The following is a 22,026-nucleotide window of genomic DNA, read 5'->3' as shown; positions in this document are numbered from 1 at the left end:
TTCTTGGTCAGACTAGTGCGGACTAGAGAGACCAATACATAAGAACTGATGAAGCCGCTTGGATAAGAGGCGAAACGTCTTACACAGACAAATACAAGTCCAGTTGCCTTCGATTTAATCTGAGAAAGAGATAACTATGACCTGGACGAATGAGAACTTACACAGACATATTTTGTTTCTTCTACTTCTAAATAAAGAACCCAGTGGATTGTCTGAGACGTTTCGTCTGGCTGTGACCGGAACCGTCCACCACCTGTAGTGCCTCACTTCTAACAGCAGAGGGCAGCACCGTCACTTGTTGATTATTTTATCCATCACTCACGTCTTCAAAGTTGAATTTATGAAGTTCCAGTGGAGGCAAAACAAAAGATGAGAGAGGAGTTTTAGTTTAAGTAAAATATATATTCATGACACAACATAAAGCCACATTAGCTATGGTGGAACAGGAGCTGATAATTATTTGCATAATTATTATGATTACTGTCATCTTCAGGCCATTTTCCCTCACAACCTCTGCCATGGGTTGTCTTGTCCTCGGTTGCTGCTTCTGTTTTGTTTCCCTTCAGGTTCTGGGAGGCGGAGTTAGCGTCAGTACACCTGGGTGCACCTGGTCACTCCACCCACAATGCATTTAAGACCATCTACCCCCCCTTGTTTTCCTCTCACTCCATCCCTGGATTTCCCCCTTGCACCACATTGTTTCTTTGGTTTGGTTGTACTTTTATTTTGCAGCATACAGCACCACCTTTTCATACATCAACTCACCAACTCTACTAACTACCCATTTCACATATATTCAGTTATTGTATTTGGTATTATTGTATTGTATTGTATTATTTCAAGTTAAATTGTGTTTATTTCCCTCCGTTTGTCAAGGCCTAAGAGCTGCTTTGTGACAAACTGGGGGCTCATCCATGTCAGGTTTTGGTGAGTGCTTTTGAAGGGGTAAATAGTACTAATTGTTTCATAGTTTTCCATGCAGGTGGGCAGAGAGGATGTATTTGATGTTTGTGTTGATAGGATTTGTCACAACGCGACTCTTAGGCCATGATTTACCTTGAAGTGAAGAATACATAAAATACCAAACACACCAACTAAATATATGACATGGACAGTCAGGTTCAGTGATGTTGTGGATGCATGAAAAGGTGGTGTTTGTACGGTGCAAAATAAAAGTACGACCACACCAAAGAAACAACATCAAATGCATTGTGGGTGGACTGGCCAGGTGCACCCAGGTGTACTGACGCCAACTCCGCCTCCCAGGACCCGAAGAGAAACAAAACAGAAGCAGCAACCGAGGACAAGACAACCCCGGAGGCCATGGCAGAGTCAGAGCGCCGTCACAATATGCTGACAGTAAATCCTTCATATAAACATCAAGGCACCTGGAACAAATGTGAGCGTTTCATCCCAGTAGCAGAATATGAGACTTAATTACTTGTAACAGGGTTTTTATAGATTGTGAAAAGAATTCTAGACACTGATGGTTTATTGTAGTGTAAGTTTTAATATTCCTTTGGAAAGTAGAGGATTGTTTTATAATTTTTCCTAATTAAAAAAAACAATAAAGATAGAGCATTTTAGTAAAATAGAACAAATTCAAACATATCCCCTGAGATATTTGTTTAAAGGGTAACTACCGAAAAATGAATTCCTTTAAACCAATCACAATAAATTTAGATGTGTCACTAAAGCATTACCATTATGACTTTGAGAAGAAAATAAGCTAAGATGATAGATTGGAGTTAAATAGCGCATCAAATGAGAGGCCCCAGGAAACGAGGCTTGTGGGAGATGTGGTTTTGCATTGATTAACATTTACAATTTTTTTTTACAGTAATTATACAATAAAAATCTGGTTTGATGCAGATATACTGTATATATATAGTGCAGCAGGTAACTGCACATTTCAGGGAAATCTTTCAAATGTGGATACAAATTCTAAACTTGGCACAATTTAGCCTAGTGCTAATGAGTTAGCCTAGCGAGCTAATGTTAAGACAAGTAAACAAGTAGACTGTCTTACAGAACTTTTGGTTCGTGCTTCATCATAAAAGGTTTGTAAACACATTGTGTTTTGTGCAGAGGAAATGTAAGAGTTGTGATCCGACATCCTCAGAGTCTAAAACATTGGATTAAATGGAAATCTGTCTCGTGGGTAAAATTCTGTGGTAAAATATGTGTTTTCCTGTGCCAGAAATGGTGGCCATCTTTATATTTTAACATTTCAAGTGGCTAATGGGATTTTAAAAATTAAAGGCCTCCATAAACATCCAGTACCATACAGTACAGTAACTTTGGTGCTTGTATCCACATTTAAAAGATTATTATCTGCTGCACTAACACAGTTTCATCCTGGTGGGGTTTGGATCCAAACAGAGCCTATAAAAAGTCCTGAAGCGGGACATTAACTAACACAAGAATGTGCACAATAAACTGTCGAGTCGTGTGCGACGTCCTGAGACCTGTGTGTGTCTGCACAGCACCTGAGCAGAGGATACCTGAGACACCCAGTTTGTCCCGGGGAGATTAAACAGAGTGAGCGTCAGCCCGTGTTGTCCTGACACCAAACAGCCACACCTTGATAAATCTTCCAGAAAATATTTGAACAACCCCGAGGTGCATTTGACTTACACACTCAGACACAGCTGACTGAACAGAACATGTGTTCAAATAATCTAATCCTCCATATTTGTTCAAAGGATAAGACGAGTATTTGTCCATGTTTTTTGTTTTTGTCAAGTAATTCCACAGAGAGACCAAACCAACAATGTGTCGGTCCGTCTCTCGTTACCTGCACACGTCCTCGCTCTGTGTGTGGCCGCAGGTGCATCATCTATTAGTAGGAACTGAGGAAGGTGAATATCAGTAACAATGGGTCACAAATATATAATTCATTCTTTTTCTTTTGCATTTGTTTTTCTCAAACAAGAGGATATAGTGCATTTGTCAAGGACTATTTTCGGCTGCGGATTAATCCATTTGGTGCTCTAGTGAGTAATTGTAACAGCAGGACAGGTGTGTGTGTGTGTGTGTGTGTGTGTGTTCATGTGTTTTTGGATGACAGTGATGCTCTTCAGGTGACATATATCAGGCTTTTTGGATACACACACACACACAGATACATAATATTTGCTTTGTCTTTTAAAGTTATGATCTGTAACTTTTCCACATTGACACAGGAGCCTGCCGAACAGCTTCTCTGATGTTTGAAGGTAAAGTGTTTTATTCGGTGTTTCTTCTGGTTTTAATCTCCTGGTGTGTTTGTTGTGGAGAGGAGGAAACCTCTGTGGATGATTCAGCTGCTGGTGAAAACCTGCTGAACGTCTGGTTCATGAGTTATCAGAGAAACAGTCAGAACAAAGGTTAGCATCAGTCTCAGCTCCGACTCTTCCCTGAGTCTCTGTCGTCCGAACAGCGTCGCTCAAACTCTGACTTTAAATGTCAAACTGCTTCGTTCAGTGTTTTAAACCGGGAGGAGACAACAACTCCCATGATCCCACGCTGTTTCATGACGCCACCCAATGTCATCTTTTGTTATTGTTTTGATTGATATTAGACGCAGACGTTACAGACTACAGATCAGTCTCCATGACGACCAGGTTACTCTCACCTTTGGTTCTACATATAAACAAAAACACCATTTCAGCTCAGCGTTTAGTAAGTCAGTGTTGTGGTTTATTGGTGAGTCTTCAGCTCTCACTGTCACTCGTCAGACACCGTACCTTTAAGACACTAAAGACACACACACACACACACACACACACACACACACACACCTCCTGAAACAACATGGAGGGAGTGAAGACAGTAGTGTTACCGGTGTTACAGGAGGCTCCGACACAAACACTCTGTATTAAAGCTGCTAACAGGAAACACTGTGTCAAGACATTCGCTGTCTTTGACACGTGGCACACAATTCTTTATATTCGGCTTTTTAACAATGAAAATGACATTAAAACTGTATCAGAGATTCAAGGAGGAGAAACGAGGACGGTGCAAATGCTTTTAACTGACGTGTAAGAGTGAACTTCGGCTCAAACTGCTGCTGAACAAACACAAGAAGTGAAACGTCAACATTTTCCATGACAGGCTGTTTGTGACCTCCTTTCCAGTTTGATGTATACAGCACATGTGAAGTGAAGGTGTGTGTGTGTGTGTGTGTGTGTGTGTGTGTGTGTGTGTGTGTGTGTGTGTGTGTGTTCTGTGGTTCGTGTTTCCTCTTGTTTTGACTGTATCGGTCTTCTATCATCTGATCAGGACAGCCACACACACACACACACACACACACACACACATAAACACATGAAGCACAGGGTGAAGGTGTGTTATCAATAGCTTCTTTGTCCACCTTCAGTCTGCAGCTCGTCAACATCAACCTTCCTTCTCTTCTCTCTTCGTTCCTCTTTTCCCGCCTCGTCTTTCTTCTCTCCTGAAATGAAAGATATACGGATACATGAGAGTAAAAGGGGAAAGAGAAACCAGATGTTTTCTACAGCTGGGAGAAACTTCGGAAAGAGGGGAGGGAAGTTTTTATAGGTCCTGTAGTATTACAGCTTTTACGACTTACCTCAGAGCGGAAATATTTAAACTGCAGACGGAGTTACTCATGAGAAAGGTGCTGAAGCTGCTCTGTGACAGCTGAGGACCTGTCCGCCTGCAGTGCCACGAAAAACCACATGGTTTAATGAAAGCGAAGGGGCCAGAGTAAAATGGCTTCCCACCTTTGTCTGAGAACAACAAAAGCCTAAAAGCTGCGACAGAAACAACGGCTTACGATGCTGAAACCTCACGGCGAAAAGCTTCACGTTGCAATGTGATAAAAGCTTCACGACTTCTTTCAGCAGGGACGAACCGAACGTCGTTATAAGACATCATCAGCAGATACCAGCTGTTATTATATATAATGTGGTAAAAATGTGACATTGAACTGCAGTTGTCTGTTGTGGAAACGCAGCAGTAACTGACACTCTTCTTCATAATCTGCAGCTACAGACACATTTTGTGATTTATCTTAATGAAAAATATTAAATTTCATCTTCGGAACGAGGTTCTCACTCTGACTCATTCTGTCGGTAACGTGTCACACACACGTGGTAATAAATGCTGTAAAACACACAGATGAAAGAGTCGCTCAGTGAAACAGCTGTTTGACAGTTTCCCGACAGATTTCTTAATGTGTTAAAGTCCTAATTAATCTGTTATAAGATCATGTCATGACACTTGTCATTCAGAGAAAATTGCCCACTTGCGTGACTTTACTTTTCTCTTGTATTAATTTGTGTTTTAGATTAGAGCCCAAGTACCGAGAACAGTCCCTGAAGATAAAAACTGTCAGGCAGGTGTTTCATATTTTGATCTTTTGGAGACACACCCTAAACCCAAGAAGAAGTCGGACATTTTGAACTTAGTCATTTACAGACGTTGTACTTTAATGAACTCCTCCTGAAGAATGAACCACATCGTCTCCAAACTTGGACCGTTCCATCTAAAGACCTTTGTGACGCTAGATTGTGAAGCTTCAGAGGATTCGTTGAATGGCGTGTTCGTGGCGGCATGGCGAATTTTGATTTTTTCGACGTGAAAAGAGGAAGTTGTTGTGACTCAAATATACGTCGTCCAATCTGCCGCGAACTTGACGTTTGACGAGACTCCAGGAAGTGAGTCCTGTGTGACAATCACAATCTGACGATGACGTTTTCATGTTCTGGTCTCAGCTTGATATACAGGAACAAAATGCTTGTTTGCTACGTACAGGAAGTGATATAAAACTCTCCCAGCTCTGTTAGAGGACGATTACCATTCATTTCATTTCAGGTCAAAGACGGCAGCAGGACGAGATATTTATGTATTTTATTTTTCTCATATATACAGATCACACCTGATTCATGAGCTCTGAGGTTTAGAAGAAAACCAGCTGTCTTCTCTGTATGAATCCCCTCCTCCTATTTTTTCATGTAGTTTGTGGATTTTTCAGTTTTGTATCATCGGTCATGAGCTCTGCAGCGGATCCAGTTTAAAGTAGATAAAAGGAAAAGTTATAAAACGTTTCACGTCCGTCATGTTTGTTTTCCATCCGACCTCCGGCTCCTTCTCACAGGTCTCTGGTCTCAGGTGGGTTTGAGCCGGTGGGACCGGATCAGTGTCCACTTACAGTGCAAATAATAGCCCTCTGTTCTCCTGCCCTCCCTCTCCTCCTCCTTCATCACTCTGGCTCTCTCACCTCCCTTCACCACAGTGCCCCTCTATTTCCCGCCTCTCAACAACTCTGTTCCTCCACTTCTTCCTCCACAGTCTTCCTCTTACTCTCACCCCTCTGGCCCTTGAATGTGAACTGTGCTGCAGTCGGTTCTTTGTCACCGAGAATGTGAAAAACACACCAGACTTTCACAATAAAAGAACTTCATTTCAAATAAATCCTGGAAACCAAACCACTGTATCAGTTGTCATGTGATCGTAACTCCTAAAATAATCTGACTGCATTAAAACATCCACGAAGAGGTCGTTTGTTTGAAGGGGAGCTGACACAGGAAGTTTATCATCATAAGGCATGCACCCTTGAAAACCCCATTGGGTTTAATAAAAAGATGCTACTGTGTTGCATTATGGGAAATGTAGGATCCAGCTCTCGCCTATGAGCCTCTTCATTAAATCCTGCTTGTGGCTGTGTCCCAATTCTAGGGGGCGTGGTCTGCAAAGCTGTGGCCCTTCGTATGACTCACATCTGACGGTGTAATCCTCGGGCTCTCCGTCAGTGTTGTTTGCTGTTGTTTACCGGCGCGCAATGAATCTTGGGATAGGTTGAACCAGGAAGGATCCGCCTGTTGGAGGGCACGTTTTCTCTGAAGGAGCTTTTGAAATGGGAACGTTGAGTCGCGCCGCTGTGACGCAATCAGTCTTCAGACGCAGCGTCAGAGGGATGCGAACACCCTGAGTCGGGACACAGCTTGTGTGTTTGTATTTGGGTCTTCCTTCCTGTGCTCTGTACGTCAATCGTGAAAACCCTATACCGTGTTGCATTGTGGGAAATGTAGGATCCAGCTGTTTTAGCCTTTAATTTCCCCAGAGATTCAGAACTCGTCTCGGGTCTCTTGTGTTCTCATTAGTTCAAAGCTCAGACTCTGACTATAAAAGTCTCATTTGTCTTTGTCTTTCATCTCGTTGTTCCGTTGTAGCTCAAAAAGTTCTGCCCTGTCGTCCTGCTGCAGCCCTGCTGAGCTAAATCTGGTGCCCCCCCCCCCCCCCCCCCCCCCATGCACCACATGCTGGATATAGGCTATTCCCAGATTAACAACTGAACTGGGTTAGTTCTTCCAGGGCTTGATCCATTATACTATGGTTTCAGAGAACCCAAAAACCTCAGGGAAAGCTTCCATTAAGAGTCTGTCCCGCGGGAGGGAGTGTGCTGAACTAAGAACACACAGAACAGTGTTTGTTGATGTGTGGAGAAAATACTGGTCAGTTACAACTGCTCTAATCAATACTTTTATATCAACAATGGTAAAATAAGTACATTTAAAATGACAAACCCACAGAGAACTATCACGACTCTGCAGTTTCCCGCTCTTTCTGGAGGCAGAGTTTGCACCTACTGGACATAGTGGAGCATTCAGCAGCTAAAGAGCCAAATATTTCCCACAGGAGTTAGTGAAGGCCAAAACAGAGAGGGAATATTGGATCTATATTTACCACATGGTGACAAAATGACCGAAAAATGAGGCTAATCTGCCCTGTATCTCTATCTGTGACTATTTGCTGACAAAACTCAACTAATGCTACTGTAAAGATCCAGAATCATATACACACATATTTGGTTCCCGCAAGGGTAAGTGGGCTAATGTTCTGTTTAACCCTTTTCCCACCAAAATTAGCTGGTATAAGAAAGCAGGTACAAACCTAACCTCGTCTGTAATGAGACGCTTCGTTCGGTGAGCGTGTGTTTTTAAAACTGATTTCGGGGCTGCAGCTTCACTCTTTCATCACAGAGCGAAGTGTAGCTGCAGTGTTTCTGGGTTGAGGTGACAGGTGTGTCTACATTGGGTGTGTCTGTTACCTTCAATACTCGTATCTGTAGGTCCCATTGTTCCTCTGAGTTGGAGGTGGTGAATGACAGTCACTGGAAGGCAGCGCGAACTGTCCGGTCACTGAGTGGCTGGGTGGGACGGAAGTTGTCACCCAGCAGCCCGTCATTCCCCTCCAACAGCTCGGCCCCTTTAACGTGGGACCGCAGCCTCCGAAACTCCTCGATCTGCAGAGACACGAGTGGAGAGACTGACTCTCAGAGGCTGAACTGGGTCACAACTCCAGATCTCAACATGCAAACTGACTGTCACTGAGCTAAAGTGACTAATGTTAAATATTAGTATATTAAAATATCCAGTGCTTTTTACAGTGAATTATCCAGTCTTACATAAGGAGACAACATGGTTGCTTTTGCCCTTTGGCTTTGCACATCTTTTAAGTAGTACTTATGACTTCAAATATTTGCTCTACACTCAGGGTTTCCTCCGGCTGTGAAACGCTCAGGTGATAAAGGTTTCAGGGCTGAGGGAGAAGAGGCTTCCTGAATACACAAGAGGAGCTGGGACAAAGAAAGGCTTGATAAAGATATGACAACAGTGTGGGAATGACAGAGGACACTCAGTGACCACATGTTTCATACAGACATATGTGGATCTAAATCGATAGAACAAAAACACACCGGACATAATCACAACATGTACAGAAACTGAGGGATTATTGTTTCACTATTTGGTAATGCAATTGTTGCAGCTAAAACACCTGATTTTTTTTGTAAAAGTTGCAATGTTTTAAGATGTGTTTCTTGCAATGAAACTGCGGGAGAAAATAGAAATTGCAAAAAGAACAACTTGTTCCAGTGAGAATAAATCCAGGTCAGTGCAGGTGGTGACCCAGTCTTCATGAATCTTACAGGGAAAAAGAAGAAGAGATTCTGCTCCGTCTGAATCACAGGTCGAACTGATCTTTAGAATCACCTCATCAATTTATCCATTTATAAGGTGGAGTTTTTTATTGTTGTACCTCAACTTGATTATTTGAGCTGTAGATATTTTATTTCATCAGGAGAATAAAAACAGCAGATTTCAGTTGTGGTTTTGACACATCTGGTTGTCTGCAAGAAATAACATCGTTTTTTTTCTTGCTTGAATGAAAAAATCAAAACAGAAAGGATCCAACGTCTGACTTCCCCTTCATTTATTTTAAAACTGCAGATACAATCACCTTGACACACGTGCGCTGCGTGGCGGCGGGTTACATCAGCCAAAACAAACATGACGGCAGGTCCTGTGCCGAGTGTCATGCTGTTGGCTCGGCGATGGAAGATTTACAGCCCAGTCTCTGAGTGCAAACCTTATAAACATAGCAACTGTTGAATGACATACACAGTTGAATACTTGCATGCACTCTTTCACTGTGCACACACACTCTTGGTCTTTTAGCAGGCAATAATAGCCGGATGTTTGAGGTGTGTATTGTAGGTAAGCAGGACCTGCTGTTTTAAAGCACTTTCAGCTGTGTTCACTCAGCAGCGCCGTCACAAAACAAGCTCCTACAAGTTTTAATTTGTTTTCTGTTGCTCACTTTTCCAAAATCTGAATGTTCTACTGTGAAGGGCGACGCAGAGAGAGAGAGAGAGATGTGAGGCACAGATGCTGCTCGAGCTGAGAGGGAAAGGTACATGCCACTGATCTAAAAACAACAGGAAGTTAGTTGTTGTGGTGGTTTGGTTGCTGAGTGGCACAAACAGTCAGAGCTGCAGCAGCGGCTGTGACACACAAACTAATGAGCTATTATACTACTCAATTAACTTAACTGGAGAAGCCGACGGTAACATAAAGCTGTAGCGTAAGTGTGCTTCTAGATTGTATGTTTTTATTCTTTTACGTTAGCGTGCGTGTTCTGTAACGTAACTGGAGCGAGGTGCATCAGATGGAACGGAAATGGTTAAAGTTTACACTGATTTTAAATTGTTAGAGCAGTGGTTACCAACCTAGTGGGCAGCGAAGGTATTGCAAGTGGGCCGCCAAATCATTCGCAATTCGCAAAAACCTCAGTTTTTTTTTTAAGGTAATCAGTTTCTGCCTCAGTTTTTCAAACTACAGTGAACCTGTCCGGGTTAGCGGTGTGTGTGGACGCGGCCCGAGGCGGGAGCAGCGCCAGAAGTCTTTCTTCCTGTTGGCATTTCGAAGGGTCAGCAGGCCAGAGGTACGACACAGACGCCAGACTGAAGTAAATGTCAGAGGATTACCATCATCATCATCCTCTACAGCGACTCTCTCTGATGGTGAAGAGAGCCACCGGTCAGGCAAAGGGTGAATTAAAGTTCAGATCTATTAGAGGCCATGTGACGGGCTCATTGATTGGCAGTGGGTGTAAACGCTTCCTCTACTGCAGTGAATGTCAGAGAGCCACGGGTCAGTGGGGTCTGTAGGACTGTCAGCTATAATATTATTTATTTAATTATTTATTTTTTTATAAATGATTTAATAATTCATGAATAAATTATAGAATTTGCTACTTTTCCTATTAGCTTCATGATTTAGCTTCTCCTGTTAGCCTGGTTAGCTGTGCAATCAATCAGAGAGCTTGTAACATCCCACAGCCAATTGGGATGGTTTAGCCTGTTTATTCATGAATTTATATTTGGTTTATTTTATGTAATGAGTGTTTTAAGCTGTTTTTGTTAATCCATTTTTAAATCTTAAGGATTTATTGATTAATATTATTTGATTAATTCCTGTTTTTAATCCTATTAAAATATCAAATTAAGGAAATGCTTTATTGCTTTTCCTGTGACATGGGTTAAAACATTCCTAACACTGAACAGTTGTAGTTTATATTCATGTTTTACCTGCAGCTGTGAGATGGTGAGAGGGTAGCGGTACAAGATCCAGGTCACGTTTTCACTGCAAGGCGGGGTGGTCAGAGATCCTTCATACACCCAGTAGTCTCTCAGTAACGGGTCTAAGGGAACATTAAACATTTCATTAAAGGCACGTATTTTCTTTTACGTCTCTGAAATCAAATGGTTTTTCTACTCACCAGGTAACAGAGTGTTGGGGTTGAAGCACGGGATTAATTTACTCTTCCCCTGAAGGAAATACAGCAACAATAATAATTATTGTCCAGTTTAACGTCTGATGTTGATCTTCATCATGATGTAATAACCTCACTTCTAGTGTCTGATCTCTTCAGTCGTGGTCTCACCTTGTACTGCAGGTCCTGCAGAACTTCAGTGATGGCCTTCAGACCCAGATGCTCCTTACCAATCTGGTAAAATCACATGATTTTGAGTTGGTGGTCAGAGGACTCATCAGTGTATCTGATTAACGCCGGCCTCACGCCAAACGACTTTTCACCGTCACAGATAAATATCCATTTCATCCTGATCGTTTGGTGTCAGGTGATCGTCCGAGCCGTCTTCAGTCGTTCCAATAAAATCACACATATTGAATAATATCGGAAGTTTTTAGTCTTGGCTCATGAAAATAGTGACACTGTCGACTTCTCCAGCATCAAACAGGAAGCGGCAAACTGAGCTGATAGTGAGCGTGGAGGCGACTCCTGGTAGGTGCAAGAGTCTGAGTCGTTTGGTGTGAGGCCGTCATTAAATCAAGGGTTAACTGGACACAGGGAAATTCATTTCAAAATGGAAATCATAAATACAAAGTCCTGACACAGTGATTTCATGGGCAAATTATGACAATTACAGTGTTATGTGACTGGATATGATGGGAAATAATCTCAGAGGAATGTAGTCGTGCAAATTATGACCCTGCAAAATCCCCAGTCTCAGATGTGAGAGGGTGTGAGACTTCTAGTGTCTTGTAGTGTGTGGTCGGCATAAGACAATGTTATCAGTGAGGGTCTTGAGGAAGTCAGCGGATCTTAGTTTATATCTCTTATATCCTTACAGGAAGTAAACAGGAATCAAAACTAAAGAGGCCGTCAAATACAGGACGTGTGAGCTTGACGTGTTAAGACTGAGGTTCAAGTGTTGGGGTAAAAGCCACTGTTGTTTCGTTGGGTGTGTTTTTCCTCAGCTGCCATGACTCAGACCTCTCTCACAGAGGTTTTCTCTTTTTGTTTGAATTGATTCACTCAACTGACATAAATCACTTTTAAAAGTTTTCCTGACGGGAAGCATGTGAGGGTAATTTTTCTAGGTAAGTCGTAATACAGAGGAATCAGGGAATTTCACAGTATTTCCCACCCTGTGTCACAGCACAGGATGGTTCGAGTTAATCTGGAAGGAACCTGTTTACTCATTTAGAATAACAACTCTTACAACCCCCGCGAAGGAAAACACTTTAAGGCCACTGAAGGTTAATGTCGTTATTAATGTCGGCCGTGAAGGGGAAAACTACGGAAGCCGAGAAAGGCCATACTCACAAATATTTTTTTATCCCGTTATCTCGAGAAAATGTCAACAAGATAATTATTCAATTATCTCGGGATAAAAGGGCTTTGTTTTCTCAAGAGAACGGGATGATTATTCTAATTATAATGGCGTTATCACGAGATAATGGAGCTTTGTCATGTTGAGATAACAGAATAATTTTCTTATTATCTTGAAATAACAAGATAATTATTTTAGTTAGTTATTTATCCCGAGATAATGGAGATCTGTTGGGTTTCTCAACATAACAAAGCTCCGTTATCCATTATCTTGAGAAAACAATGCTTTTAACAGACAACGTGGAAAATCTCATCAGGCCAACGATCAAACCCAGGGAACCATGATGGGAATAAGTCCTCCATGGGTCCCTTCATGAAGCCTGGAGGTTTACCTGCACAAAAAGAGCTATGATGAGGACTCCGTTCTTCTTTGCCAGAGCGTCCTCCAAAGTGTTGAACAGGGTGCTGTTCCAGTGAATCAGATGAAGCTACGAAGAGAGACAACAGGACACAACTTATATTTGAGAGGCCATTGTTGTGAACAGGTGGAGGGAACAGCAGTAGGTAAGAGTGTGAGGAACCAGCAGCTGGTGGCGACTGAAGCTTTCTGTATGGGCTCTTATGTCAGGTTAAAGTGAACGGAGAGAGAGAGGAGGGGGAAACCTCCCCCCAGATCAGACCAGACCACAGATCTGTACTCTGTCGTGGTATTTACAGCGTCTTACTGTCATATACAAACTGTGGAAGTGGAATTATCTCTGAGCCGTTATCTTCCCACTCGACATTGATTTTAAAACCAAGTTACAGTAACTAACCTCCCTAACTAACATAAACAGGAGAATAATATTAGTTGTTAAACAGAACAAGGAAATGATGAATGGAGCAGATGAATGTGGCACCAAACAACAAAATGAACTAGAACCACTTCCTCGTGGTCGTATCCCTCCGCCACTCAGACTAGTTTCAGGTTACATCCCTGTTTATCCACAGTCGTGTAAAATACTAACCATTTGTGTCTTTTTCTGAGGTCACCACCCCCTTGACCTTTGACCTTTAGCCACCAAAATCTAATCAGTTCATCCCTGTGTCCTGGTGAATGTTTGTGCCAAATTTGAATAAGTTCCTTTGAGGCGTCACGGAGATAATGCGTCCACAAAGCCAAAACCCACGTTTTGTGTGGTCACCGCTCCGTCCCATTCTCGTGGCCACGATATCTCAGTAACGCCTTGGAGGAACTGGCACAAACACTCACACAGACTTTATACAGCAATTATGACACAATTTCACACAAATGGTTAATATCTTATATGACTCAGGATAAATAGGGGTGTAATGTGAAACTAGTCTGAGTGGCCGAGGGATACAACCTAATAGCTTCTGTGTTTGGTGGTAAATTGTGTTTTTTATGTACTTTGGTCTGATTGGTTTTTTTTTCTGGATGTTGAGTCATCTGTCTTGGCAGCCATGTCGTTTGCAGAGACGCCGTCCCCGTCTCTGGGACATGGAGTACGGGTGGTGCAGCCCCACGATGGAGTAGGTACTGTTGGCGGTATGAGAACAGGTGGGGCACGGAAACAGCTCGTATGCCTCTGGGCTGTGAGGACGCCAAGCTGAAGCATGTTCAGTCACTGCAGAGACAAGATTTGGGCTCGAATACTGGATGTCTCTCTCTCTCTCTCTCTCTCTGTGTGTTATGGATGAGGAAGTGTACGCCAACTCCGGGAGCATGAAGTGTTTTGAATGTGGATCACTTTTGCCCCTAGACATCATGCAGCAGGGTCTACTGTGAGGAGGGGAGTAATGGAGTCGGAGCGTGAAGGGCTTTCTAAAATATTGACCGAAAAATGAAGTGGCATTGATCAAGGGGAGCGTATTTTTCTGGTTGGAGACTGGAACTGTTGCACTGATGTTACTTTAGACCGGACTGGAGAGGAACCACACCTTCAGTCATCCTCTGCTTTGTCTCATGTTTTAAAGGAAACTGATGTGGTCGATGTGTGGAGGGATGAAACATCTGTCAGCTGGAGATGGTAGAGTTAGTGCAGCCCGATTTCATTTATCTGGTTCTTTTACTGCTTGAGTTGTTAACTGTCGGATTCTCACTGTTGCTTTTACAGACCGTCATTTAATTTCAATAGAGCTGCTTCTGTCCTTCGCTGGAAAACCAAAATCATTTTGGCATTTTAACGTTTAACTATTACTTGATCTTAACTTTTGTGAAAATTTTTTATTGTATTGGACTGTAATCAGTTTGTCCTCGAGTCCAAATGAACGTTTGTACCAAATTTGAAGAAGTTCCTTCAAGGTGTTAGGGAGATATCACGTTCACAAGGCCAAGACCGTGTTTTGTGAGCTTGCCACACCCATGACCTTTGACCTTTGACCCCCAAAATCTAATCAGTCCATCCTTGAGTCCTGGTGAATGTTTGTGCCAAATTTGAAGAAGTTCCATCAAGGCGTTACTGAGATATCCACAAGAATGAGACGGATGGACAACCTGAAAACAATATGGCCGCCGCTCTGACTGTCGCTGGCGTTGAGGAATAAAAACAATAATTTAGTGTTGCATGGAGAATTCAGTCGGTTCCACGTCTATTATGTTTGAACTTTGGACAGAGCCTGTTTCAGCTGTGGACTAAATAAACAGACATGACAGTGGCATCAAACTTCTCATATGAATTTTATAAGAAACAGTTGAACTGCTGTATTTCTTTAAGAACAGCTGGAGAAAGTTTTGCATGAATTAAACCTCGATCAGTTCTTCTTTCAGGTGGAAACAGACTGTCACAACACAACCTGTGAAATTGTATTTTTTTTTTTAGCCTCACCAAACGTCTCCTGATAGTGAAAGTGTTTTGTGTTCAAGGACTCAACCAGCTGTGATGTTACAGTTGCTGAAGGTCGACCGACAACGCCAGAAGTCTTAAAATATGAACACTGTATTTCTTTAGTCTAATAGAGGCTGCTGGTCATGGCCTTATTTGTGTGTGTGTGTGTGTGTGTGTGTGTGTGTGTGTGTGTGTACTGTGTACCTCCATGGGGAAAGCCTTGAAGTTGACAGTGTGCTCTGATCCTCTCTGGTTCTCTTTGCCCCAGTGGAATCGAACCTCATGAAGTTCATACTCGTGATCGCTAGGCAAAGGACCCCCGGTAACCACTGGCAACAGCGCAGGAAAGCCGGGGCATTGTGGGTAAGCAAAAACACAGGAAGCAGAGGACAGATCAAAAAAGTCATGGTTAAAATGAAAGTGAGATAAAGGGATCATTTAGATGGATTTAACTAAACCTCAGTGACTAACAACTTGTTGTCATGTCTCCTGGGAGTCACCTGACTTGGACTTGAGAATGATGCGGACAGTGTGTCCATCGTTGATGACCTCACAGTCTCGACACACCACGTAGTTTGGTGATAAACCGACGTCTAGGAGGGACGGGTCGTACTGGGCCTCCCTGGAGTTTAGGTTAATTGGAGACTGGTACTCGCCATTGGCTGCTGGGAAATGGAGTCCCCACTCTACACCTATGGGTAAAAACAGGCAAAAGCACACACACACACACACACACATTACATATGTTGTACATGTTTATGTCTTTATTGAGCGGCTCTACAATATACAATTTAGTTTGCAGATACCTCAATTACAGTAAGTACATTCCACTACTCAGGGGGATTGGGGACAACTAAGACATTGACCCCTCAGAAGGAGGTAAAAACAACAGTCCGGGGGGGGGGGGGGTTGCAACATCGAAATAATTTTTCTTACCTGTAATTGTAACTATTACGATATATTTCCCATATTCACGGTTGGAAGAATCCTGTGATACGATTTCAGACACCCCTACATTGGACCGTTCCATTTCCTAACCGTGACGTCAGTGGCTCGCGTTGCGTCGGTTCCCCCGCGCGACAGTGACGGTGAATGTAAGTGTCAGTATCAAACTACCCAGCTGTTATAATACACTTTACTGTCTTACCTTCACAGTTTCTGAATTAGACTGTGTGAAGTATCTGCAGGTGAACGCTGACGTTATCTTGTTTCTAACTTTAGCCTCAAGTTACAGTTTAGCTAACTAACGCTAGCTAGCTCATAGCACCCGTTCATTTCTAATGTTAGCTTGTTATTTCATTAGCAGTAGCTAATGTTAGCAAACACTGGTGCTCTGAGATGAGTTGTGACATCAATTAAGTTAATGTGTATTCCTGCCCTCCTTTTCAGGTTAACCTTTGTATATAATGGTGTATATATATATATATATATACATTAACTTAATTGATGTCACAGTGTTTGCTAACATTAGATACTGCTAATGAAATGACATATATACATATAAACTCAGTAGTTAGTGTCTCAGTAGTTAGTCAGTTATGTTTTGTTCTGTCTTAACTTGTTGTTTGTTTTGTTTGTTTCTTAAGTTAAAGATCTGTGGTTTTGAAATTTTTTTTTGGTTCACTTTTTCTGCATTTTCAATCATGCACCGTCTAACAAACTTCCAACAAGATATATAAGTTTTTCTAATCTAAGTGAGACAGTAAAACTGAACATTTAGACTGGATGAAAATCTGTATTTAAGATTCTTGTGAAGTAAACGTTAAAGTTAATTCCTGAACTGAAAAACCTGAAAAAGTAATTTAACATGATGAAGACCATGGAACCTCTGGAGAAAGCTAAGAAGTGAACTTTAAGTTGTTTTTGTTCAACAGTCAGTGAGCGCTTTAACTGCAACCTTGTTCTTTCCCCCAGTATTTGTTCCTCTAAAGGAACACATTTATATCGAGGCCAGTTCCTCTGTGTGTGTGTGTGTGTGTGTGTGTGTTTTTGTGTGTGTGTGTGTTTGTGTTTAGACCATTTTGGCTAAAGTCTAGACTGAATTGGCCTTTTTAGTCCCTCTGCCCGTCCATTCATCCCCTATCTGCTTCCTCTCAGTCTGCAGTGCGTGAACAGGATTTCTTGCTGTGATTGTGAAAATGAATTTGTTAGAAAGACAGGAAGAGAAATAATTATGGTATATGCACATGTATTTGTAAGAGACTAGTATCTTTAGTTTTGAAGGGGCTGAAAGCTGTTTCTAAGGTTTACAATGGCACAGTGCGGTGAAAGTGATACTGAAAGGTACACACTGGCCTAGATTCATTTCAGCTTTTTTCTGACCACAGTCACTCACTGACAATGAGATCACTGTAAGATGTGTGGAACCCAACGCATCCTTAAGAGGAGGAAACAAACACATTTGGTGAGTATCGTGTTCAGGAAAACCGAATATACCCAAACCCCTCTGAACTCCTCACACTACACCTTTGTGTTTGTGTGTGTGTTTCTAGGGCTGTGGGACTGGTTTACGTTGCTAAATCATATATTTCTACTGAGTATATGGTTGACTGACACTGATTATGGTCAGTTAATGTGTTTGCCACCACACTGTTATGACTCCATCATAAAGAAAAACACAATTTAATTCTGCATTTAGCTAATGAACTCACAGCTAGCCTTTTAGCTTGTCAGGCTGTTGAGACGTAGGTTAGCATGTGGTTCTCAATCTATTTTCCCATATAGAGTTATTTTTGTTGGTCTTTTTGAAAAGCTGAAACATGATTCTGGAGTTTCCTGTAAATATCCTTCTACTGTGTTTGTCATTTTTAACCAAGATGCAACTCTTTGTGAAACCGGCCCCAGGTCTTCGTTTTACTCACAGATCAGTCTAATGTTAGTAAAACTGTTTCACAAAAATAAAGACTGACTCATTTTAAGCCACAAACATTAGACACCTTTTGCCAAAGGATAACTCAGGTCCGAGACCAATGTTACCATGGTAACAGTCATTGACACCCCCATGCTCGCCAGTAGCACCCAACAACAAAAAACAGGAAAACATGGCTCATAATTATAGAGTTTTTAGAGACCAAAATCTTCTTTTTATTGTTTCACTCTTTGTTGAATTGTTTTGTTTTAATTTACCCAGAATTCATTGTACCACAGTCCGTTAAGATGGTCAAGATCTAAACTGCTTCTCTTTCTCTTTCTCTGCTCCTCACCTGTGGAACGAGCTTCCTGAACACCTGAGATCTGCTGAAACTGTCGGCTCATTTAAATCAGGCCTTAAAACTGCTCACTAATAAATCACATACATAACTTCCAACATCTTTTTAATCTTGTGCATTTGCTTGTTGTTGATGTCTTTTATCACGACAGCACCTCTTTTAAAACGGTAAAAGTTTCAAACCTGATCTGGATTTAAATATTTTTATTTTTTCAAATGTGTTTTTATTGTTTTTAAATGCTACTTTAATGTCATCTTTTATTTGTCTCATTGTTTATTATTTATTATTATTACTATTTACTATATTATATCTATCTATCTATTTATATCTAACTAATGTTGTATTTTTTATGTATTTCGATACCTCTGGAAAGCACTTGCCTTGTGTCTGAATGCTGCTGTATAAATAAACTTGCCTTGATACTGACCGATCGTTCACAGTGAGTTTGTATTAGAGCTGGTCCTTGCAGTAACAACACACTCTTTTTTTACGTTGGTGCAGAGAACCGAAACAATGAACTGAGAGCAGCAGAAAGCAACTGAAAGCTGTTTAAACTTGCAGCACAGGTTCGATTCTCAGTCATCAAACTACCTTCTCACAGCTGGTTCATTCATTTAATATAAACACTTCTTTATGTGTCTTTAAATTCAGCTGAACAGATGTGTATTTCTTTCAGGCAGGTGTGACTTATAGTAAATGTAATATGGAAAACATCAAGTAACAAGTAAAATGACACTATAATTGCAGGGATAACATTTCTACATCTCTTTCATATAAATCTGCAAATAATATATTGTGAAAATAAATGAGCTGGACTTTAATGTACGTACGTCATGTTTTCTTAAATCAGTGAAATATCAGACAGATTGAGGAAAACTCTGAATCACGCAAATCAAATCAGATTGACTGACTGACTCTCCGTCGCTCCACTCGTGGTCACGTCAAACCCGTGGACTGTTACTGTTGTCTCTCTGTTTTTCATTCATTTTTCATTTAAATAAAAAGGTCAACAGTGACCTGCTGCTTGCCAAATAGTGAGCCCACATTTCTCTGTACTGTTCAGCCTCGTATCTCATTGTTTTCTCCATCACCAGCGTTTGTACCTGCTGCTTCTTCTGTCTGTTCAGTCACTAGCAATGAACCAGCGTCAGCATCTTAAGTCAAAAAGATTCATCTGGCAGATCAAAATGTCTGATCAAATGACCAGATTCATGCCTTATTGTAAAGTATGAAACACATCCTCATTTGTTAACGAGTTACTATAAGGCTCCATTTACCAGTTATAAATAATAGTAACTCATTAGTAAGATTAATGAATAGTAAGCATTAACTAGATCTTGCCAAATAGTGAGCATTCGTCAATGTATGAAAACCATGTTGTAATTTCTTTATAATTCTTTACTTGTGATTCATAAAGTGTTTAATATAAACCGTTTATAAATCCTTTATAAGGGCCGTCTTATTGTGAAGTGGCACCGGCACATCTGTCACTTTTATTCCCTCAGCACATTCAGACTCAGAACCAGATGCAGATCACAGTAAATCATGGTGGAGCTGTGTCGTCTCATAGCGCTTTAGTTTAATAATAAATATTTTTTATGACTGTATCATGTTCTTATTGTTACGTAACTGTTGCTTGTTGTTTCTCACATTGTAATCCACTGAAGTCTAATAAAGACCTCATCAACTTCTAGTACCACAAGTGTCCTGCAGAGAGACGTCACCATCTTTCCTGCAGCCGTGACACGAGTAATCAATACAAACATTTTTTATTTATATTTAACACTGATCATATATATTTGCACGGTTTCCTCTGTTTCGCCTGTGTTTAGGCGCGAGGTCTCCACAGGACACCGGAGGTATTTGCAAGCCGTACTCTAGTGTGTAATCTCTTACAAACCGTCACACATCCTTTAGTATACTTACAGTAAGAGTTACAGTTCAGTGTCAGTCCTCAGTGCTCAGTAAAGGCAGCGATAAAAGGAAGACAGAGTGAGATAACACACATTAAACGAGCTTATCACATCACAAAGATACAGAAGCGAAACGCATTCATCTGAGAAAAAAACATTCTGCTCGGCTTTTCTGAACTAACGAGATTTTATCTTGTTAATTAAAATAAACTTTCTCAAAATTTCTAGATCATTATCTCGTTAATTCAGAAAACAGAGCTGAATTTTTCTTTCTCCAGTGAACGCATCGCGTTTCTGTGACACAACTGGCGCAGTTTAATCATCTTTATGCTGCTTTTATAAAAACCTGTAAATGTCTTGGACAGTTGAAAAAGTATCAGGAACTTTTGAAAAAGGAAAATAAGGAGCTTTTCTTCCACGGTGAAACAATCAGCTCCAGGTGAATCTTCCCAGAATTCCCCGGATGGCATCACATTCCTCCATTATCGTTTTCACACACACAGACCGGCTCACTTGTCTTGCACAGTGTATTTATAAGGTCTAATGTTGTCTGTGAAAAATAACCCTGATGATGTTAAAGCTTCTGGAACACGTCGACAAATGAAATCAAATTAACTTCAGATATAAATTCTTTTACAGCAGAGGTGAAGTGCTAAAAGCAAACCACAGCTGGACTCATTTATAGCTAATTATCTATTGTTAATTGTCTTTGTTGTGCTGTAGTTGTCTCTTTTTAGACGGAACATCTGTATATTTTTAGCTGATTGTAGGATATTATCAATTGTGTTTTATTACAATAATAAATATAATTACATTATACATGTAAAAGCCCAATTAGGGGCCGGAGTCAAGAGAACAACAGCTATAAACTCTTTGTGCAACACATTAAGTTCATGCTTTGTTTATTGAAACTATGATAAATAGCATTGTCCCTATTAGTGTTAATTCCCCCAGAAAGTCTGCACAGTTTTGTGTTGCATTAAACTGTGTCAGGGAATCAACTCATGTCTTTTCTTTCCCAGAGTAGCAACAGAAAACCAGCATCTATCACATGTGTCAACACTGCAAACTGATGAAGACCTACGTACCTTCCTCGTAGCCCCAGTCCAGCTCATCCTTCCCCGGGTTATAATCCGACTCCTCATTCACGCCGTCGGCCATGGTGTTTGACAGTCTGCTCACTGTGGGCTGGAAACCAGTCTGTCCTCCCACTACACTCCCAGTCACACTGGTTTTGTCCATTCACTCGGACACAAAGCTGAAGTCTCTGCAGTCTGCCGGACGGATTCCCAGCCAAGAAACTACTTTGACTTTGCTCTTTGTCTTTCACTTTTTTTTCTCTTTTTCTCCCCGTTTCTTTCTTCTCTCGCTCTGTTTTCTTAACGTTATTCACTGCAGTGTGAAGCTCTCTGCCTCTCTCTTTTTCTTTTCCCTCAGTTGCTCCTCCTTCTCTCTCTCTCTCTCTCTCTCTCTCTCAGCTTTGCTCTGCTATTATCTCTCTCTTTCTCTTCCTCTCTGTCTTCCTCTCTTCTTCACTCTCTCTCTCTCTCTCTCTGCAGGCTGCAGGTGTGCTTGCTCACTGTATTTCTTTTTCCTTTTTCATGACTGAAAATAAACCTTTAATCGTTGCTTCTGTCTCGGTGACAGTTTGTT

The 22,026-nt window shown here is 41.3% G+C and overlaps 1 protein-coding gene across 2 annotated transcripts; it reads right to left on the bottom strand.

Annotated features, from left to right (window-relative positions):
• Positions 1 to 3,653: 3,653 nt before the first annotated feature.
• On the bottom strand, positions 3,654 to 21,831 carry ca8 (carbonic anhydrase VIII). 2 transcript variants are annotated; one of them, XM_056392301.1, is made up of 9 exons: positions 21,462 to 21,831; positions 15,752 to 15,937; positions 15,456 to 15,580; positions 12,816 to 12,911; positions 11,233 to 11,295; positions 11,068 to 11,116; positions 10,877 to 10,989; positions 8,057 to 8,251; positions 3,654 to 4,435 (listed from the first exon to the last, which is right to left on the bottom strand). In XM_056392301.1, the coding sequence occupies exons 1-8, from the start codon at positions 21,613 to 21,615 to the stop codon at positions 8,117 to 8,119; spliced, it is 921 nt and encodes a 306-aa protein (XP_056248276.1). In that variant the 5' UTR covers positions 21,616 to 21,831; the 3' UTR covers positions 3,654 to 4,435; positions 8,057 to 8,116. The 2 variants fall into 2 exon arrangements, with proteins under 2 accessions (XP_056248276.1, XP_056248275.1); XM_056392300.1 differs by having other exon boundaries at positions 15,752 to 15,943; positions 21,462 to 21,830.
• Positions 21,832 to 22,026: the final 195 nt, after the last annotated feature.

This window comes from Seriola aureovittata, chromosome 12 (genome assembly GCF_021018895.1).
Source record: "Seriola aureovittata isolate HTS-2021-v1 ecotype China chromosome 12, ASM2101889v1, whole genome shotgun sequence".
Lineage (NCBI taxonomy): Eukaryota > Metazoa > Chordata > Actinopteri > Carangiformes > Carangidae > Seriola > Seriola aureovittata.
The sequence above is the reverse complement of the archived record's forward strand: the minus strand, read 5'-3'. Positions and strand labels throughout refer to the sequence as shown.

Excerpts from the sequence above, each read along its gene's own strand:
- ca8 (XM_056392300.1), bottom strand. The coding sequence starts at position 21,615 with ATGGACAAAACCAGTGTGACTGGGAGTGTAGTGGGAGGACAGACTGGT. Across the intron at positions 12,912-15,455 it reads TCAAGGCTTTCCCCATGGAG|CTTCATCTGATTCACTGGAA; the intron begins GTACACAGTACA and ends CTCTCTTCGTAG. Across the intron at positions 10,990-11,067 it reads CCCCAACACTCTGTTACCTG|ACCCGTTACTGAGAGACTAC; the intron begins GTGAGTAGAAAA and ends ATGTTCCCTTAG.